The 16437-nt window shown below is 47.1% G+C and overlaps 1 protein-coding gene across 1 annotated transcript in view; it reads right to left on the bottom strand.

The window, feature by feature from the left end:
• LOC144168242 (monocarboxylate transporter 13-like) overlaps positions 1-12435 on the bottom strand; it is a 34752-nt gene extending 22317 nt beyond the window's left edge. Inside the window, exons 1-3 of the mRNA XM_077697269.1 lie at positions 12401-12435; positions 8196-8449; positions 7577-7720 (exon numbers count right to left, since the gene is read on the bottom strand). Coding sequence (XP_077553395.1) covers positions 7577-7720; positions 8196-8449; positions 12401-12435 — 433 coding nt within the window. The remainder of the gene's footprint in view (positions 1-7576; positions 7721-8195; positions 8450-12400) is intronic.
• Between the last annotated feature and the right edge of the window lie 4002 nt (positions 12436-16437).

The raw sequence follows: 16437 nt of genomic DNA, 5'->3' as shown, positions 1-16437 counted from the left end.
TATACAATATATTTGGTATCATGATCAATGTTAACAAGATCGTTTATGTACAGTATGAATAGAAGGGGACCCAAAATACTGCCTTTGGGGACACCAACATTTACCCGTTTGAGTTGTGAAGAAGTGCCATTTATATGTCTTAGTTGATGTCTGTGACCTAAATACGATTTAGTAAGTTCTTGGGTGACTCCACGAATACCAAAGTATGTCATTTTATTAACTAGTAATGGGTGATTAATGCTGTCAAAGGCCTTGCTGTAATCTATGAACACTCCAAGAATAAGAAGACTCTCTTCAAAGGATTTTACTAAATTCTTTTTGCTCCAGCAACCCGAGCTCCACAGACCTGTTTCCTAAACCCATATTAACTTGTTGTCAATAGCTTATTATATTCAAGGAAAACATATATACGCTGAAAAATAATCTTGAGTCCTTTGGAAAATAAAGGCAATATAGAAATCGGCCTGTATTTGGATATGTTTGTTTTATCACCCTTTTTAAAAAACGCAAGAAACTTTGGAAAGTTGCATTTTTCGCGGAAATACACTGGTAGACAGCCACAGGCTTTATATGTGCGTTAGAACGGGGGCTATAATATCGATCACAAATTTCACCGGTTCCATTTGAATGTTATCTATGTCACCTGTTCTGACATTTTATATCCTGCACTAATTACTCATGTAGCCTCCAGTGATACTACTGCGCCCTCTCAAACCTATCCCCTAATCCATTTCCTTTTGCATCGTTTTCGTGTCTGCGCTAATATGATCAAAGAGATGCTGCAACACTTCTTGTACTTTTTTCTAAATACATAGGGCTTTCGGAACGTGCTCAACAAACACATTCAGTACTTAGTACGGGGACACGAAGAACCTCACCCAAAAAATGCTCCTCTATGCCGATCAGATTTCTGAGAAACTTGCTCACTTTTCACTTTCTCTCTCTTTCCCGGTATTGACGTTTGTCCTGCACTCGGATTACGTCCTTAGAGCGGTGTAGAGGCTATCAGCCGCCTTCGTTTCAATTGCAGCCATAAAAACGTTCGATAGCCACTTTAAAACATACTACCGAAAATGGAAGGCGCATCTGTTGCGACGAGGGATCACGCAGTGCCGCTCCGTGCTGGCGACAAATATAGCTTCTACAATGCTTACAGACACGAAGAAAATTGCTAAAACATTCATCAGAAGTGTTGGGAGGTCCCTTTATATCGCTTCGAGAATCGCACTTGTTAGTCATACAAATGCAATATTAAATTAAACGTGCTCGGCTATTATGTAATTAGGGTGTTCAGATTACTCATGCACATGATTCTAACACGGGCTTTTAAGCTCGCAATGCATTCACAATGTCCACATTAAATATCTACAGCCAATAATCGACCATGCCATAAAAACGCATGCACCATTCGCGTTTCTTTAGCACAGGGTTCTCACACCAGATCCCAATTCCCCGAATTGTAATTCTCATTGTGCAATAGGCCATCCGTGAAACTGTCCCTCGACCTTGCTCGACGCCGTATTTTTGCGTATTGGGCCGTTTAATTCTGCCGCGTCAAAAATGAATTTCAAATTTTGGTCTCCCCACAGCTTGAAATTCATGGGCTCTTATTAAACTAGCCATGAAGACAAAATGCAAGTTGGGTTTACTAGAAAGACTGCTTAGTCCCGATAATAATGATACCAATATCATCGATATGATATGATACCAATCTTTGTACAAATAATGGAAATGTTAAACAAAACGTGTAAAGCCGTGGCGACTCCCTAGCCAATTTTCCGCAACTTTTCTATGACGTCACAGAACCTTGTTTGTGCGATTGGCGGCGGACTAACTGAACGGTCGCGAAGATACATGACTTGACCACTGTAATTGGGCATCTAGTTCCATTTGAAGCATCACTTGACTGCTAAAGTACAGTTGACGCACTGACAATTATGTTTTTAGTGCTGGTCCGTATGACGTCATTCTTGTCCATAAGACGTCACTGTGGCGCAAAATTTGAAAGTTTTTCAATAATTCTTGCATTTTTTTTCGTTAAAAAGCATCTCTTGCGGCTGGAATGGAGCTGAGTGAGATACTAAATCCTAGTTCTTTCAAATTAAACCAGGTTGCGTTTTCTCTTCATGGCTCGTTTAAGAAAGACGACAGCCTTTTTGGTCTCTCTGTACGTCTTTCTCCAGAATTAGCCAGTTATTTTCTGCTGTGTCTCCTCAGTGGTCGGTTATTTAAATCTGTTTTGCTAATCTCGTCGAACGTTTCGCCGTAGAGGTAAATGTGAACTTCATTTGACCCCAGCTGCGCGGCGTGCGCATCATGTGACTCGCCTGTCCGAGCTCTTCCGACGATTGCGCTCGCCGCTGCCGGCTTGGTGCATGCGCTCTCTGAAGCTGGTTCGCGCCTGACCACGTGACTCGCCGCGTGCATGCGAGCTTGGTGATGAATGAGAGCGGGACCGGGACGTCTTCTTTGAGTGTTGCGCGGGAGCTGGATCGTTTGAGCCGTCGTCGGCAAGCGGCGTCTGACTACCCCGCGGATATCGCCCGGTGAAACGTTCGGTGCTAAAAGCGCCAGAAGCAAGACCAGAACAGTAGACGAATACAAGATTTAGATTAATAGTATAATAAATACAGCTAAATCAGAGGCTCACCAACTGAAACCAAGACTTAAACAGGGTAAGCCAATCATTCGCTTTGCACATGGAGGGAGGTCACTTCTCCCTAACGTGACCCACTGTAGGTCACCAAAAAGTCCACGCCATGCACAAATTACTGGTAACTCGATGGGGCTAACCAGTGACCTAGGCATGGGTCACTGAGTCACGTGAAGGGAGGGACCCGACTATGTCATGGAGAGGCAGAGAAGGAAGGGAAGTACGAATAAAAATTGGCGAGGCTGACGAAAATACGAGGCATAGAAAGCAGGCGTAATGGGGTGAGTGGGGAAAAGGAGGGGATGGGTGATCATTAGGGGTGTAGGTAAAAAATAGGGAGGGTCGCAGGGAAGACGGAGATAAGGGAGAGTAAGGTAGGATTTAGAGAGGTATGACGAAAGGCGGAGTGTGTTAAAGAGGGGGATGCGTGGTGGGAGAAGCAGGGGAGGGAAGCGCGGAGCGATGCATATAACAGAGAGAATGGGAAAAAGGCGGGACAGAGTATGAGGCGAGCATTGTGACAAAAAAACTGCTCCTAGACGAGCGCGAAGGAAGGAATTCACACACGCGACCGCTTGTGCTTTGAATTCCTTTCTTCGCGCTCGGGTGCACGCAGCTTTATAGTATTGCAACAGAACCAGCTCCCCCAGTTCAAACTTTATATGAGGGGAGGACTGAATTGGATTGAAAGAGATGAGGGTACTGGTATGATACTGAGAGAGTGCGGTAAGAATGCGGTGTAGGAGTATAGAGAAAAGGTTGACGTGAAGGGGAGCAGGGACAACAGCAAAGATAGTGGGGTATTCGTAATGAGGAGGAAGAGCTCGTGGTCTGTGGTCGGGTTGGCGAAAGAGGCGTCATTTACAGTAAAGAAACAGGTAGGACGCCAATTTCTTAAGGCGGAGGTCGGCAACCTGGGGCCCGCGGGGCAGTATATGCGACCCTCAGCAGGTCGTCAGAAACCACACTCTTGTCCATGTGATTTCCTATCTGAATTCCGACACGCCAGTTAGGACCTCAAATGGGGTTAGACGGGAACAAAAAAGAAGTCATTGTTTCCAGTTGGCATTGTCCCCCATCCTCCTGCTTCGACGAATTGATCATCATCATCATCATCATCATCATCATCATCATCATCATCACCACCACCAGCCTATCTACGCCCACTGCAGGGCAAAGGCCTCTCCCATTATTCTCCAATTACCTCGGTCCTGTGCCAGCTGTGACCAATTTATCCCCGCAAACTTCTTGATCTCATCTGCCCATCTAACTTTCGGCCGCCCCTTGCAACGCTTGCCTTCTGTGGGGATCCACTCTGTTACCCTTAATGAGCAGCGGTTATCTTGCCTTCGCATTACATGCCCTGCCCACGTCCATTTCTTCTTCTTAATTTCTACTAATATGTCTTTAACACCAGTTTGCTCCCTGACCCACTCCGCTCTCTTCTTGTCCCTTAATGTTACACCTATCATTTTTCGCTCCATTGCCCGCTGATTCGTTCTCAATTTGAGTTGAACCCTCTTGGTGAGCCTCCAAGTTTCTGCCCCGTAGGTGAGTACCGGTAAGATGCAGCTGTCATACACTTTCTTCTTCAGCGACAATGGTAGGCTGCTATTCATTATCTGAGAATGTCTGCCATATGCACCCCACCCCATTCTGATCCTCCTAATTATCTCTGCCTCATGGTTGGGATCTGGGGTCACAACTTGGCCTAAGTAGATATATTCGCTTACCACTTCAACTGCCTCGCCACTTATCTCAAACCGCTGTGCTGTCCCGATGTTATTGATCATTACTTTAGTTTTCTGCATATTAATTTTCAGGCCCACGGTTCTACTCTGTTCGGCCAGTGCGGAAAGCATGCTTTGCAAGTCGTCCCCCGAGTTACTTAGCAAGGCAACGTCATCAGCAAATCTGAGGTTACTGAGGTATTCTTTATTAACCCTTACTCCCAGCTGTTCCCAATCCAACGTTCTGAATACTTCGTGTAAACATGCTGTGAATACCATTGGAGAGATTGTGTCTCCTTGTCTGAGACCCTTCCTTATAGGTATTTTACTGCTCTCCCTATGAAGGATGATGGTAGCTGTAGACCCATTGTAAATATCCTCTAGTATTCTTACATAATGCTCATCTACCCCCTGGTTCCGTAATGCCTGAATGACTACTAGGGTTTCGACCGAGTCAAATGCTTTCTCATAATCTATGAAGGCTATATATAGTGGTTCAGTATACTCAGCGCACTTCTCTATCACCTGATTGATCGTGTGAATATGGTCCATTGTTGAATAACCTTTACGGAACCCTGCTTGTTCTTTAGGTTGACTGAAATCTAAGGTTCCAGAAATTCGGTTAGCGATTACCTTGGTAAATACCTTGTTGACGACTGACAGTAAGCTGATCGGCCTGTAATTTTTCAAGTCCTTCATGTCGCCTTTCTTATGAATTAGGATGATGTTCGCGTTCTTCCAAGATTCCGGTACCATTGCGGTCATTAGGCATTGCGTATACAGGTTTGCCAGTTTTTCAGGTACAATGTCTCCGCCATTCTTCAAGAGGTCTGCTGTTATCTGATCCTCACCAGGTGCTCTGCCCCCTTTCATTTCTTTCAAAGCCTTCCTTACTTCATCGGTCGTTACTGGTAGAATGTCTGTCTCCTCTGAACTACTGTCTCGTTCGGCATTATCCTGTATGTCCCGGCTACTGTACAGATCCCTATAGAACTCCTCGGCCACTGTGACTATTTTATCCCTATTTGTGATGACATTGCCTTGCTTAGTTTTAAGTGCATACATCTGATTTTTCCCCACGCCAAGACGTCTCTTCACTGCTTTCAGGCTACCTCCGTTCTTCACAGCGTATTCTATCCTCTCCATATTATACTTCCGTATGTCAGCTGTCTTGCGCTCTTGCGCTTATTGATTAACTTCGAGAGCTCCGCTAGTTCTATTCTGTCAGCTGCGGTAGAGATTCTCATGGTTTGCCGTTTCCTGATTAGATCTTTCGTCTCCTGTGAAAGTTACCGGTATCCTGTCTAGCCATAGTGCCCCCGACTTCTACTGCACACTCCGTGATAATGCGTTTAAGGTTGTCGCTGGCTTGCTGTGTCGTAACCTGGGCTTCCTCGTTAAGAGCGGAATATCGGCTCTGCAGCGCGATCCTGAATTCTTCTACTTTACGTCTTACTGTTAGCTCATTTACCGGCTTCTTTCGTACTAGCTTGTTGCTGTCCCTCCTCAAATCTAGCCTAATTCGAGATCTTACCATGCGGTGGTCACTACACCTTACCCTTCCGAGCACTTCCACATCCTGCACGACGCCAGGGTTATCGCATAATATGAAGTCTATTTCATTTTTGTGCTCCCCATTCGGGCTCCTCCATTTCCAGTTCCGCCTCTCCCGTTTACAGAAGAAGGTATTCATTATGCGTAGGTTATTCCTCTTATTGAGCCTAATTACAAGACCTGCTGCCCTTTCGTTAATGCTATAGTATTCGTCTATGTTGCCAGCTATGCTTTTATTGACTAGAAATCCAACTCCTAGTTCTCTTCTGTCCTCTAGACCACGGTAACATAGGACATGTCCATTTTTCAGCACCGTAAATGCTTCGCCTGCCCTCCTAACCTCGCTAAGCCCTATTACATCTCATTTAATGCCCTCCAATTCCTCGAACAACACCTCGAGACTTGCTTCGCTAGATGAGGTTCACGAGTTAAACGTTGCCAGGTTCAGATTCCAGTGGCGGCCTGTCCGGATCCAGGGATTCTTAGCACCCTCTGCTGCGTCACAGGTCTGACCGCCGCCGTGGTCAGTTGCTTCGCAGCTGGTGGGGACTGAGGGCCGTGGGTTAATTGGCGTATTCATGGGAGGTTGTGGCCGTTACTACACCAGGGTGGCCAATCCTGCTCTGGTGAGGGAGTGCATTACCGGCAATGGTCGCCGGGGTCAGGCTGCACCCCAAGCCCCTTTGTGCAATTCCATCAATACGCGGATTTTTTTGGGGGGAATTTTCCGGCACCCGGGATTCGAACCACGGTCCTTCTGCACGCGAGGCGGGTGTTCTACCTGTACACTATCGCTGCATCTCTCGCATCTCTCTTCGACGCATCTCTCTTCGACGAATTACTGACAATTATTTTCAAAAACTATTGTCAGTTGGCTAAATTTTTTGCTTTTTGCCTGCAAAACAACTCCCCCCCCCCCCCCGATTTGCCGTACGGCCCTCTGTAGTGTCGGCTTCATGCAACTCGGCCCTCCCTCTACCTAAAAAAAATGGCGATCCCTGTTCTAAGGGAACAGTATACCGCGGAGGAAAACGGACGCAAATGGCGCTGGGATGCAAATTTATTGCGCATGCGATGTCAGGTTGCCGCGCTGAGCATTGTTTCATTCATTTTAGAATCGCACTTTTGCAACTAGTTTCGTTGAAGAGTAACCGTAACCGTAATCGGCACCTTGAGTCACTCGCGCAAGTTATAAATTTGTTACGAGAATTTCCTGAGGTGTCTTAAACCATATTTACCACCAAATGAAAACTTTAGCACTGGAATGATTTATTGCATCAATAAGTCAGCAGTTAGTGGAGTAGTGTAGTTTGCACCACTGTAGTTTTGTACCTCCCACCGCCTCGTTATGGCCACGGCTAAGCATGGTGCTCTGTAATCTCGGGCCCAAATCGCGCGAATGTTCCAGTGCTCGCATTTACTTCTTCGGCCACCCGGCCAGAGAAGGGAGCAATTTTTATGATTGGCATGTCCTGATCGCGATAACGACGACACCAGCGAGCAAGACACCGGCATGTGCATAGCCCAGCTTGCTTGCCTCCTGCTCTTTTTTTTCCGAAGTGGGGCAAGCTACTTACTTCACTACCTGCATGGTGCAGAGGCGACATACACACGATGCGAGGCTGCAATGCGATCGTACCCGTCGCGAGTCCCAGCGAGAAGTAGAGGAACCGGATGCTCGTAGCGAAGATGCTAATGAAGAGTCCCAGCGACGACAGGAGCGAGCCCACGATGGCGACGGGGCGGCAGCCATACCTGATGCTCAGGCCGGTAGCCAAGGGACCTGGACAGATTGAGCAAAACACTAAGATATTGTGGATAACACAAAACAACCGGATTTGCCGGTTCGCCTGAAAAAGCATTGGTGGATACAACAGGAGCCTTTTCGTGTGCACGTTGACCCCAGAAGGATCACCAATCGCTATTTAGAAACAGCCTTGTTTACGAGTGAGCGGTGTTTACCAAAAATATTTGACGGAACTGTCTCTACGCTCTGACCTTGCTAAGTTTCGGTACACGCGTAAGAGTAAAGGCGTAAGGTTCGTTAACAAATTTTATTGAATAAAGAGCAAGCAAACAGACCTGCGGCACGTTGCACTTGCTTTGAACACGGGCACGATTTATTGACACCATGTTAGTTTACCCATTGCAGGGCACTACCGCAGTGCTCGTTCTTTCACCACCTCACGGCAACGAATAGCGCAATAGATGCTATTTCCAAATGAGCAGAGTAAACAGAAAATCACGGATGCACTTACTGCTGATGTGGTAGCAACCAAAGGTGATGGAGGAGATCCAGGAGGTGGCGCCGTGTCCCTCGTGAAAGACAACGAGGAAATCCTCGAAAAAGACTCCTGATGAGTAGAGGATGCCATCCGTCACTACGTAGCAGATGAAACCTGCCAAGACCACCATCCAGCCCCAGCCTCCGTCCGGTGGGGTCGAAGCGGCCTCCAGGATACGTGGCCCTTGCACAGTGCTCGAAGTGTCCACGGCAGCCGCTGTGGCTCTCCTTCTGCCGTTTACTCACAGCTGTAAGTGGCCGTGAGCAATATGGTTTTCGCTTCGTCCTTCCAGCAATTTACTTTTCGTGTTATGATTGGATGTCAGCGTCTTGGTAACACTATTCCACGATGCTAAGACGAAAATGCACCATTCAACATTCCTAGATGCACAGCCACTGTTCTTTAAAGAGTTCTCGAATACGCAAACAGGTCTATCGTAGCTAGCCAAGAATTCTTTACTGAGAAGTCAACAATACCCAGCGAAACCCAATGTTTCACTAATGAGTTGAATGAAAACAAACAGCTATGTTGACAGCAAAAAAACTACACCATCTTCCTGTGGGGGGTTCCGTGTGGTTCCATTCTGTTGCCGTTATGTTGAGTGATCTGGTGTTTAGTAGCGCCAGAGGGAATTCAGCGTCCGGGTCCACACCGGTGGCAAAGGCACGCAAGTACTGTTGTGTGATAGTGAGTAGGTGGTGGTTCTCGAGGCTCCAAAACTCTTAAATCATGTTTCTGTCGATGATGTCGTCTCTGTGGTAGAATCAGTAGCCTCCGTCAGCGTTCGTAAGGTAAAGGTTGTTGACGTTGGTGCACCGGCTGAGAGCAACGTACACGCCCTCCTCTTCGCAGCTTTGTCTTCTTCTTCAGCGATTCCCCTATGGGAAGATGACGACGGTGGTTGAACGCCATGCAATCTCGTGATGGATTAGCAACGTACACGCCCTCGTCTTCGCAGCTTTGTCTTCTAGTCTTCTTATTCTTCAGCGGTTTCCCTACGGTAAGATGACGACGGTGGTTGAACGCGAAGCTACCTCGAGATGGATTCTTTGGTTGGCCAATCCCTAGGGGCATCCTGCCACAATCATCATCAAAGGCGCTGCGGACGGGGCACGGACAAGTGACATGCCCCTCAGCAAGAGATGCTTCGCATCTAAGCGTTGGTGAAGTAATGGTTGTTGACGTTGGTGCACCGGCTGAGAGAAACGTACACGCCTTCCTCTAGGCAGCTTTGCCTAATTCTCTTTCTCCTTCAGCGGTTCCCCTACGGGAAGACGACGGCGGTGGTTGAACACGAAGGTATCTCATGATGGGTTTTTTGGTTGGCCAATCCCTAGGGGCATCCTGCCACAATCATCATAAGAGGCACTGCGGACGAGGCACGAACAAGTGACTTCCCTCCGAGCAAGAGATGCCCCGCATCTAAAATTTGGCTGTTTCCCGCGCTAAAGCTACACCTAGGGCATGAGCTCATGCGCTGTAGTGGACGGGTCCGTATTAATTGAGACCAGTTTGAAATATCACACGTTCAGGCGTTGCGGCTTATGTGGCCTTGGCTTCATCGATATGTGTCATTGTTTATTACAATATTTCTCCAGTTGGGAGTGCGGTAAGTAAATGTATGACTGAATGCTATGCCCAGTGTGCCATCGTGTATGGAGAAAAATGTTGAAAGAGGCCCCAATGAATTCGCTGGCAGGCGTGAAAGAAACGAACCAGAGCTGAGCTGCTCCAAAGGGGTGTATTAATGAAGGTAGATATGTGCACAGGTATTTAGCTGAGTGAGTTACCTGAATTGCAAAAATGCTTAAAGGGATTTCATGCGCACGTACCAGTTAATTCTTTGAAAATAAGGACACCACCCGGAGACCTCAATAAGGCGTCGTGGGTACAGTTCCGAATCTCAAAGCATGGGAACGCACATTGTCGGGCCAGAGATTTCAACTGGCGTTGCCTGTACTGCTCTTCTAGCAAGCATAAGGCGCGATGTCTAAGCGTGCTTGTAGGAACGACAGGTGTAAGTACTTAGTGGTGGAAGTCTGCTTTATGGCAAAAAAATTTAAAAAAAGCAAATTTGTTGCCCTCCATGGAAGCATGTGCAGGCGTCCACACTTTTTGAGTCGGGGATTTGGATGAGAGCATGCCGTGTGTTTCTGGTGCCACCCAACCCGACCTCAAGCTCCTGCAAGCATCCTGGGACCACCGGGGCTTCCGTTTGCGTGACGGCCAGCGCCCCAGCTACTTCCTCCGTCTATTTTGTCGAGGTGGTTATTACGGTGGCACTGACAAGGAGCTCTGTCTTTGTGGTGACTACCACTGTCTTTGTCCTTCAACCGCGGATTGCGTCTGCATCCGTTTAGACAGTTTCCACAAGGGTGCCCTATTTCTTGTCTAAGGTTTTTACTCTACCGTCTCGTCGACCGGAGTGGTGAACCGGGTGCATGTTCTTTGGCGGTGGGTTGGATAAGATATCATGCCGCCACCGCACCGGAAGGTGCTTGTTCGGCTTCACGTCTGGGGAGCCCCATTTGATTCAGTTCAACAGTTTTTGACCGGTTTTTGTCATTGAAAGCCGTGCTCTATGGCGGGAGAGGTGGCCCTCTATGATCTCGTCCACCGTGTTGTGCAGACCTATGTAAAGGAGCCTATCGGTTGATGCACTCATGGGGATCCAAAGGGCTTGCTTCATGGCTTTATGAATGACGGTGTTACGTTTTACCGTATCTGTCTTGGTTATTCACGTAGGGCACTGCGTATGTCAGCCTCGATAGAACAAAGGCCTGGATAATACGGATAGCGTCGTCTTCTTTCATGCCCCGTGTCTTTTTGTGACTCTATGAATCATATGCACAACTTGTTCGGTCGTTATGGTGAGGCGCTGGAGCATTATGTCCTATTTTGAATCCTGAGTGATCTGCAGGGCTTAATTGTGTGTCGCTCTAAATTGATTTAGATGCTACCTTTGTCATTTTTCGTGCGACGATGGCTGGCCACCAAGAGTTCCGGCTTCTATGGGGAATACGCCAGTCCACCTTCCTTTGCGTACTGCTTTACAGCGTCGGCTGCTTGCTGGAGGCAGTCTTAAAGTCTCCAGAGTGAGTCAGTGCGAGTCCAAATTGTTATATCTGCCTAGACCGCATGGTTTAAATTTTGGATGCTCTACAGCGTTGCCGGTAGACCCAAAAGTGCGATTTTACATAGGAGTGGGAAGAGGACCCAGCCTTGGGGTGTACTTCTACTTACGAGGGCGATGGGATCTGAGGTGATATCCCCGGTTTTGAGTGTGGCTGCGGGGACCGAAAGAAAGTCTACAATGTAGTTGCATGATTTCTCCCCGCATCCTGTGTTGCTAAGGTTTCGTAGAATTGCCTCGTGCGGCACGTTATTAAGAGCCCCTTGGTGTGGAACGCTCGTATTGCTCGCAAGGAGTGTCGAGTGGCGGAGGCGAGGATTTTCTCTTTTAGCTGAATCAGCACGTCCTGGGTTCCGAGATGCGTTCTAAATCCAAACATGGTGTGTCGCATTTGCTGGGTTTCACTCAGGTATTGCTGCATACGGTTGAGCACAACCGTTTCAATTAACTTTCCCACGCACGATGTGAGGGATATTGGTCGCAAATTATCAATGCGCGGGGATTTTCCTTGCGTGGGAATACATCCTATCTCTGCTGTTTTCCACTGCTGCGGGATCTTTCCCTGAGTCCGAAAGTAGTTGCAATACTCCCACAAGGTGGTCATCAAAAGAGTGGCAAAGAAAATCCGGCGTGAGTGAGGACAGCCTACGCAGGTTGATCCAATCATTTGCAATAACTCACGTTGTTTACGCCACGGCTTTCTGCAACTGGCTACTTCAAGAGCATAACCTCGTAAGCGCTGCCATAAGAAAGTCATACAAGGCAGCCATCGGTGTTCTCGACACCACGAACACCGAAAAGCTCCTGGAGCTGCGAATCCATAGCACCTTGGGGGAAATCGTTGAAGCACAGCAAGTAGCTCAGATCGAGCGGCTCAAGGGGTCTAAGACGGGAAGATCTATCCTTGCCCGATGCGAAATTGAACCGGCATCCATCACTCGGAGCCCCGGCAAGCAAAAAAAAGAGAAGAAAACGAGAAAATCTGGCCGTCATCCGGAATGCTATCAGAGTCTATCCTCTGCCTAAGAACATGGATCCGACTCACAACAAGGTTGGAAGAATGACCAGGGCAAAGGCCATGTTAGATCAGCACCTGAGCGTGCCCGGCACCAGATTCGTAGACGCTGCAGACTACAGCGACCGCAGATGCTTTGCAGCGGTAGTCATCGATGCAAAAACGGAAGACTTGGTGAACGCTGCGAGCGTCGTTACACGAGAAGAGCAGTGTGCAGAAGAGTTCACTATCGCGGACCCAGAAACAACTACAGTGCTGTGTACTCCAAAAGTGCAGTGCGTAACTACGCCAAAGGCCGGACGTGCTGTGGAGCAGTGCGGTTGCTCGAATCGGTGAACATCGATGGACGTAAGGTAACAGTCAATTGGTTCACTGATCACGCAGGGAACGCCATGTCAGAATCGATTTCCAACGACAACGAGATGGCAAATTCAGTGGCGCGAGGACAAGCAGGCCACGCGGCTGTAACGGATTCGTCTGTAGAGCGGTGGACGGAGACAAAGGATAGGTACGATATCTTTCAAGGTATCACTAAATATTACAAGAATAACAGGAGGGTGCTGGCACCGCCCCACCCCTATTTAACTAGAGAACAAGCGCCCACGTTGAGACAGCTACAGACGAATTCATCAATGACTCCGGTCATTATGAAGCACATCCAACCCGAACTCTACACGGGCGACACGTGTGTGTCATGCAAAGACTCCACGGCCACAGCCGCCCATTTATTACGGGATTGTGAAGTGTGACTAGACGAAGCTTCAACTAGGACCGACCTTCCGCTGTGGTTACAGATGCCATACGCAGTTACGACAAAAAAATTCAACTTTCAGTCTTCAAGCAGGTCCTAACAGCTCTCGAACGGCAGCACTGGACAGAAATCTGCGGGTCGACGCCCTCCCTTCGGAAACAAGGGTATCCACCCTCGCAGTGAGTAGCGAAAGTGTTGCTTAGTAGAATGTCAGCAGGATCGATGGGTGGCTACGTCCGGGCGTATAGAACACATTACGTCTGTTGCAGGCAATCAAAAAAGTCGTTTACTACTTCTACTCACACTTACAAAGACTGCACACGCGTTTATGCGGATGGCTCGGTTCTTCCGCTCATCTGCCATTGGCGTGTGAAACCCGTAAGCCGAGTGCACCGTTGAGAGAAAACTAAGTGCTGAAAGGTCCTCGACCGCTACGGAACGGGTAGCTGTTAGGGCTGCACTAAATTACACCAGCGGGCATCGTGCCCAGCAATGGGTAATATTCCTCGACTGGCGTAGAGCTTTACAAGCCTTCCAGATGCGGCAAACAACCGCAGTCTCTTTGTATGCAAAATTGCCGAACTTCACACTCTAGCAGTGAGAGCAGGTTATCAAATTGTTCTTCGGTGGCTGCCTAGTCAGTCGGGAATACAAGGCAACATTTATATGCTGGACTGCTTAGCTGGACTGCTTATAGCTGGACTGCTTAGCTGGACTGCTGGGCTGCGATAGCTGGACTGCTTATCAGGCCGCCGAAGAAGATTATTTGAAAGCCGTTTCTGAGTGTAAAAAACATTTTTTTGATAATACCCTGCCCAGCTTGTTGGCACGGGATCCAAAGAAGTTTTGGAACATAGTAAATGCTAAGGAAGACAGCTCAATTTCTTTTAACGATGAATCGGGTCAACCCATACCTCTTTCCGAATGCCCGTCAGTGCTGAACAATGTCTTTTCAAATTTCTTTTTGCCCGTATGTTCCACAAATGAATGCCTCTGCTTTCCACAGGCTGACTTTATTCCAATGCTTCCTATCCTCATTGATCCGGCCGGAATAGTAAAGCTGATTGATTCCATAAAGTTGTCATCGTCCTGCGGGCCAGATAACATTACCTCAAAATTCCTAAAACAAACTAAAATGTATTTTTCTATCTTCTTACCAAATATTTTTCAGCAGTCGTTAGAATCAGGTTCGCTTCCGACGCATTGGAAAATCGGGAAGGTGCTCCCTCTGTTGAAATCAGGTGACAAACATTCTCCATTTAACTACCGCCCCATTTCGTTAACAAGCATACTTTGCAAACTTATGGAGCACGTATTGTATATCCAACTTTTCAGTTTTCTTGAATCCAATTCGTTTTTTGTCTCATCTCAACATGGCTTCCGGCGTTCATATTCATGCGAAACACAGTTGCTGCTCTTTACTCACAATTTACATACCATACTAGACAAAAGATCCAGAGTAGACTGCGCTTTTCCAGATTTCTCGAAAGCCTTTGATAAAGTTGATCATCGTTTACTTTTGTTGAAACTTTCCACTCTGAAAATAGATCCAAAATTATTAACCTGGCTGGAATATTTCCTCACTGACCGCTTTCAATATGTTACCCTAAACAACTACGATTCCTCTTTGATTTCTGTCACCTCAGGCGTGCCACAAGGCTCTGTTTTGGGTCCACTACTGTTTTTAATATATATTAATGATCTTCCGAAGTGCGTTTCATCTTGTATCCATCTCTATGCTGACGACTGCGTCCTGTATAGAGAAATAAAAAATGATACTGACCAGCTTTTGCTACAGTCGGATCTAGATGGTATCTTGCGGTAGTGCAAAACATGGAAAATGAAACTAAATCCTGACAAATGCAAACTAATGCGGTTTTCTCGCCAAAATGAACCACCTTCAGTTTACAATATCAGTGGCACCCAGTTGGAAGCCGTCTCATCTTTTCGCTATTTGGGTGTAATTATAACTTCAACTCTTTCGTGGAAAGCCCACATCGAATACATAACCAGTAATGCCAACCGCACATTAGGCTACCTCCGGCGAAATTTCCGCATAGCACCGGTTGCTTTAAAGCTGTTATTCTACAAAACTCTTGTAAGACCAAAATTAGAATACGCCGCCTTAATCTGGGATCCGAATCAAACTTCTTTGCAATACACCCTTGAAATTGTTCAGAATAACGCCGCCCGTTTCATTCTTTCAAACTACAACATAACTGCTAGCGCAACACAAACGAAGTTAACTCTGCAACTACCACTGTTATCATTACGAAGAAAAGTTTTCCGTCTATGCTTATTCAATAAAATTTACCACCACCAGTGTTTAGCCAGTGAACTAATTGCAAGGCCATCTTATCGCTCTTCGCGTGTCGACCACGCCTACAAAGTCGCGAACATTTTTTGCCACACAAACTCATTTTTTTATTCTTTCTTGCCGCAAACCTCGACCGAATGGAACCACCTTCCCGGTGACATTGCATCAATAGCCGATTCATATCTTTTTCGCCGATCGTTGTTCACCTTTTTCGGGTGTATTGATTCCACGTGACGTTCTTTCTGTTCGTGTTGTTATCATATTTGCTTGTTGCTTATTTTCATTACTCTTGAATAACTGTTCTTGAGCGTATGTTCTGCGCATTTCTTGTGTAGTACTGTGTAAAGTTTGTGTAGTTTGCTTTGTAGCCTACAAATGTTTTCCGTTTGTTCTTTAGAACGCGAATATTTCTTCCCATTCGTCCAGAAGAACCAAGCGTATTTTCTTATGAACTTTTTGTCTGTTACTACCAGCATATGTAGTCTGTTACATTCTTGCCGCCTTGTTACTTGCTACGTACTTGTCTTTTTTTTCCCGAAAACCCACTCCCCTCTTCAATGCTTGTGCGATTGAGGGTACTTGAAATAAATAAATAAATATCTGGCGCAGCCGCCAGCGTATTCTATCTGCTACACAACGCCACCCAGCTTTTTCTTTCTCCCGGGAGGATAGTAACGCCCTTATCCTCGAAAGTGGGTGGATTGCACAAATGTTGAATAGGCCGGACCCTCACCGCAGGTACGTGGGTCAATGGTTCAATTGTATACAATTGACCCCCACTGTGAGCTCCGCTTTCCGCACCACCTCATCAAGCGGTCTGAAGGAGCACTGCACTCACTGCGCTTGAATGAAGCGTTTACCCGAAGTTTTAGCTTCAAAATAGGTTGGGGCGATTCCCCGCTGAGTCCGACTTGCGCCTTGCATCTGCCATCGATTCCCTGCTGCGCGAAAAACTGTAGCTAGCTCCCCGTGTCGTACACGACGCGGAGGCATGCTCGA

Source organism: Haemaphysalis longicornis, unplaced genomic scaffold (assembly GCF_048455015.1).
Source record: "Haemaphysalis longicornis isolate Haplotype H1 unplaced genomic scaffold, Haemaphysalis longicornis Haplotype H1 scaffold_2, whole genome shotgun sequence".
Classification (NCBI taxonomy): Eukaryota; Metazoa; Arthropoda; class Arachnida; order Ixodida; family Ixodidae; genus Haemaphysalis; species Haemaphysalis longicornis.
The sequence above is the reverse complement of the archived record's forward strand: the minus strand, read 5'-3'. Positions and strand labels throughout refer to the sequence as shown.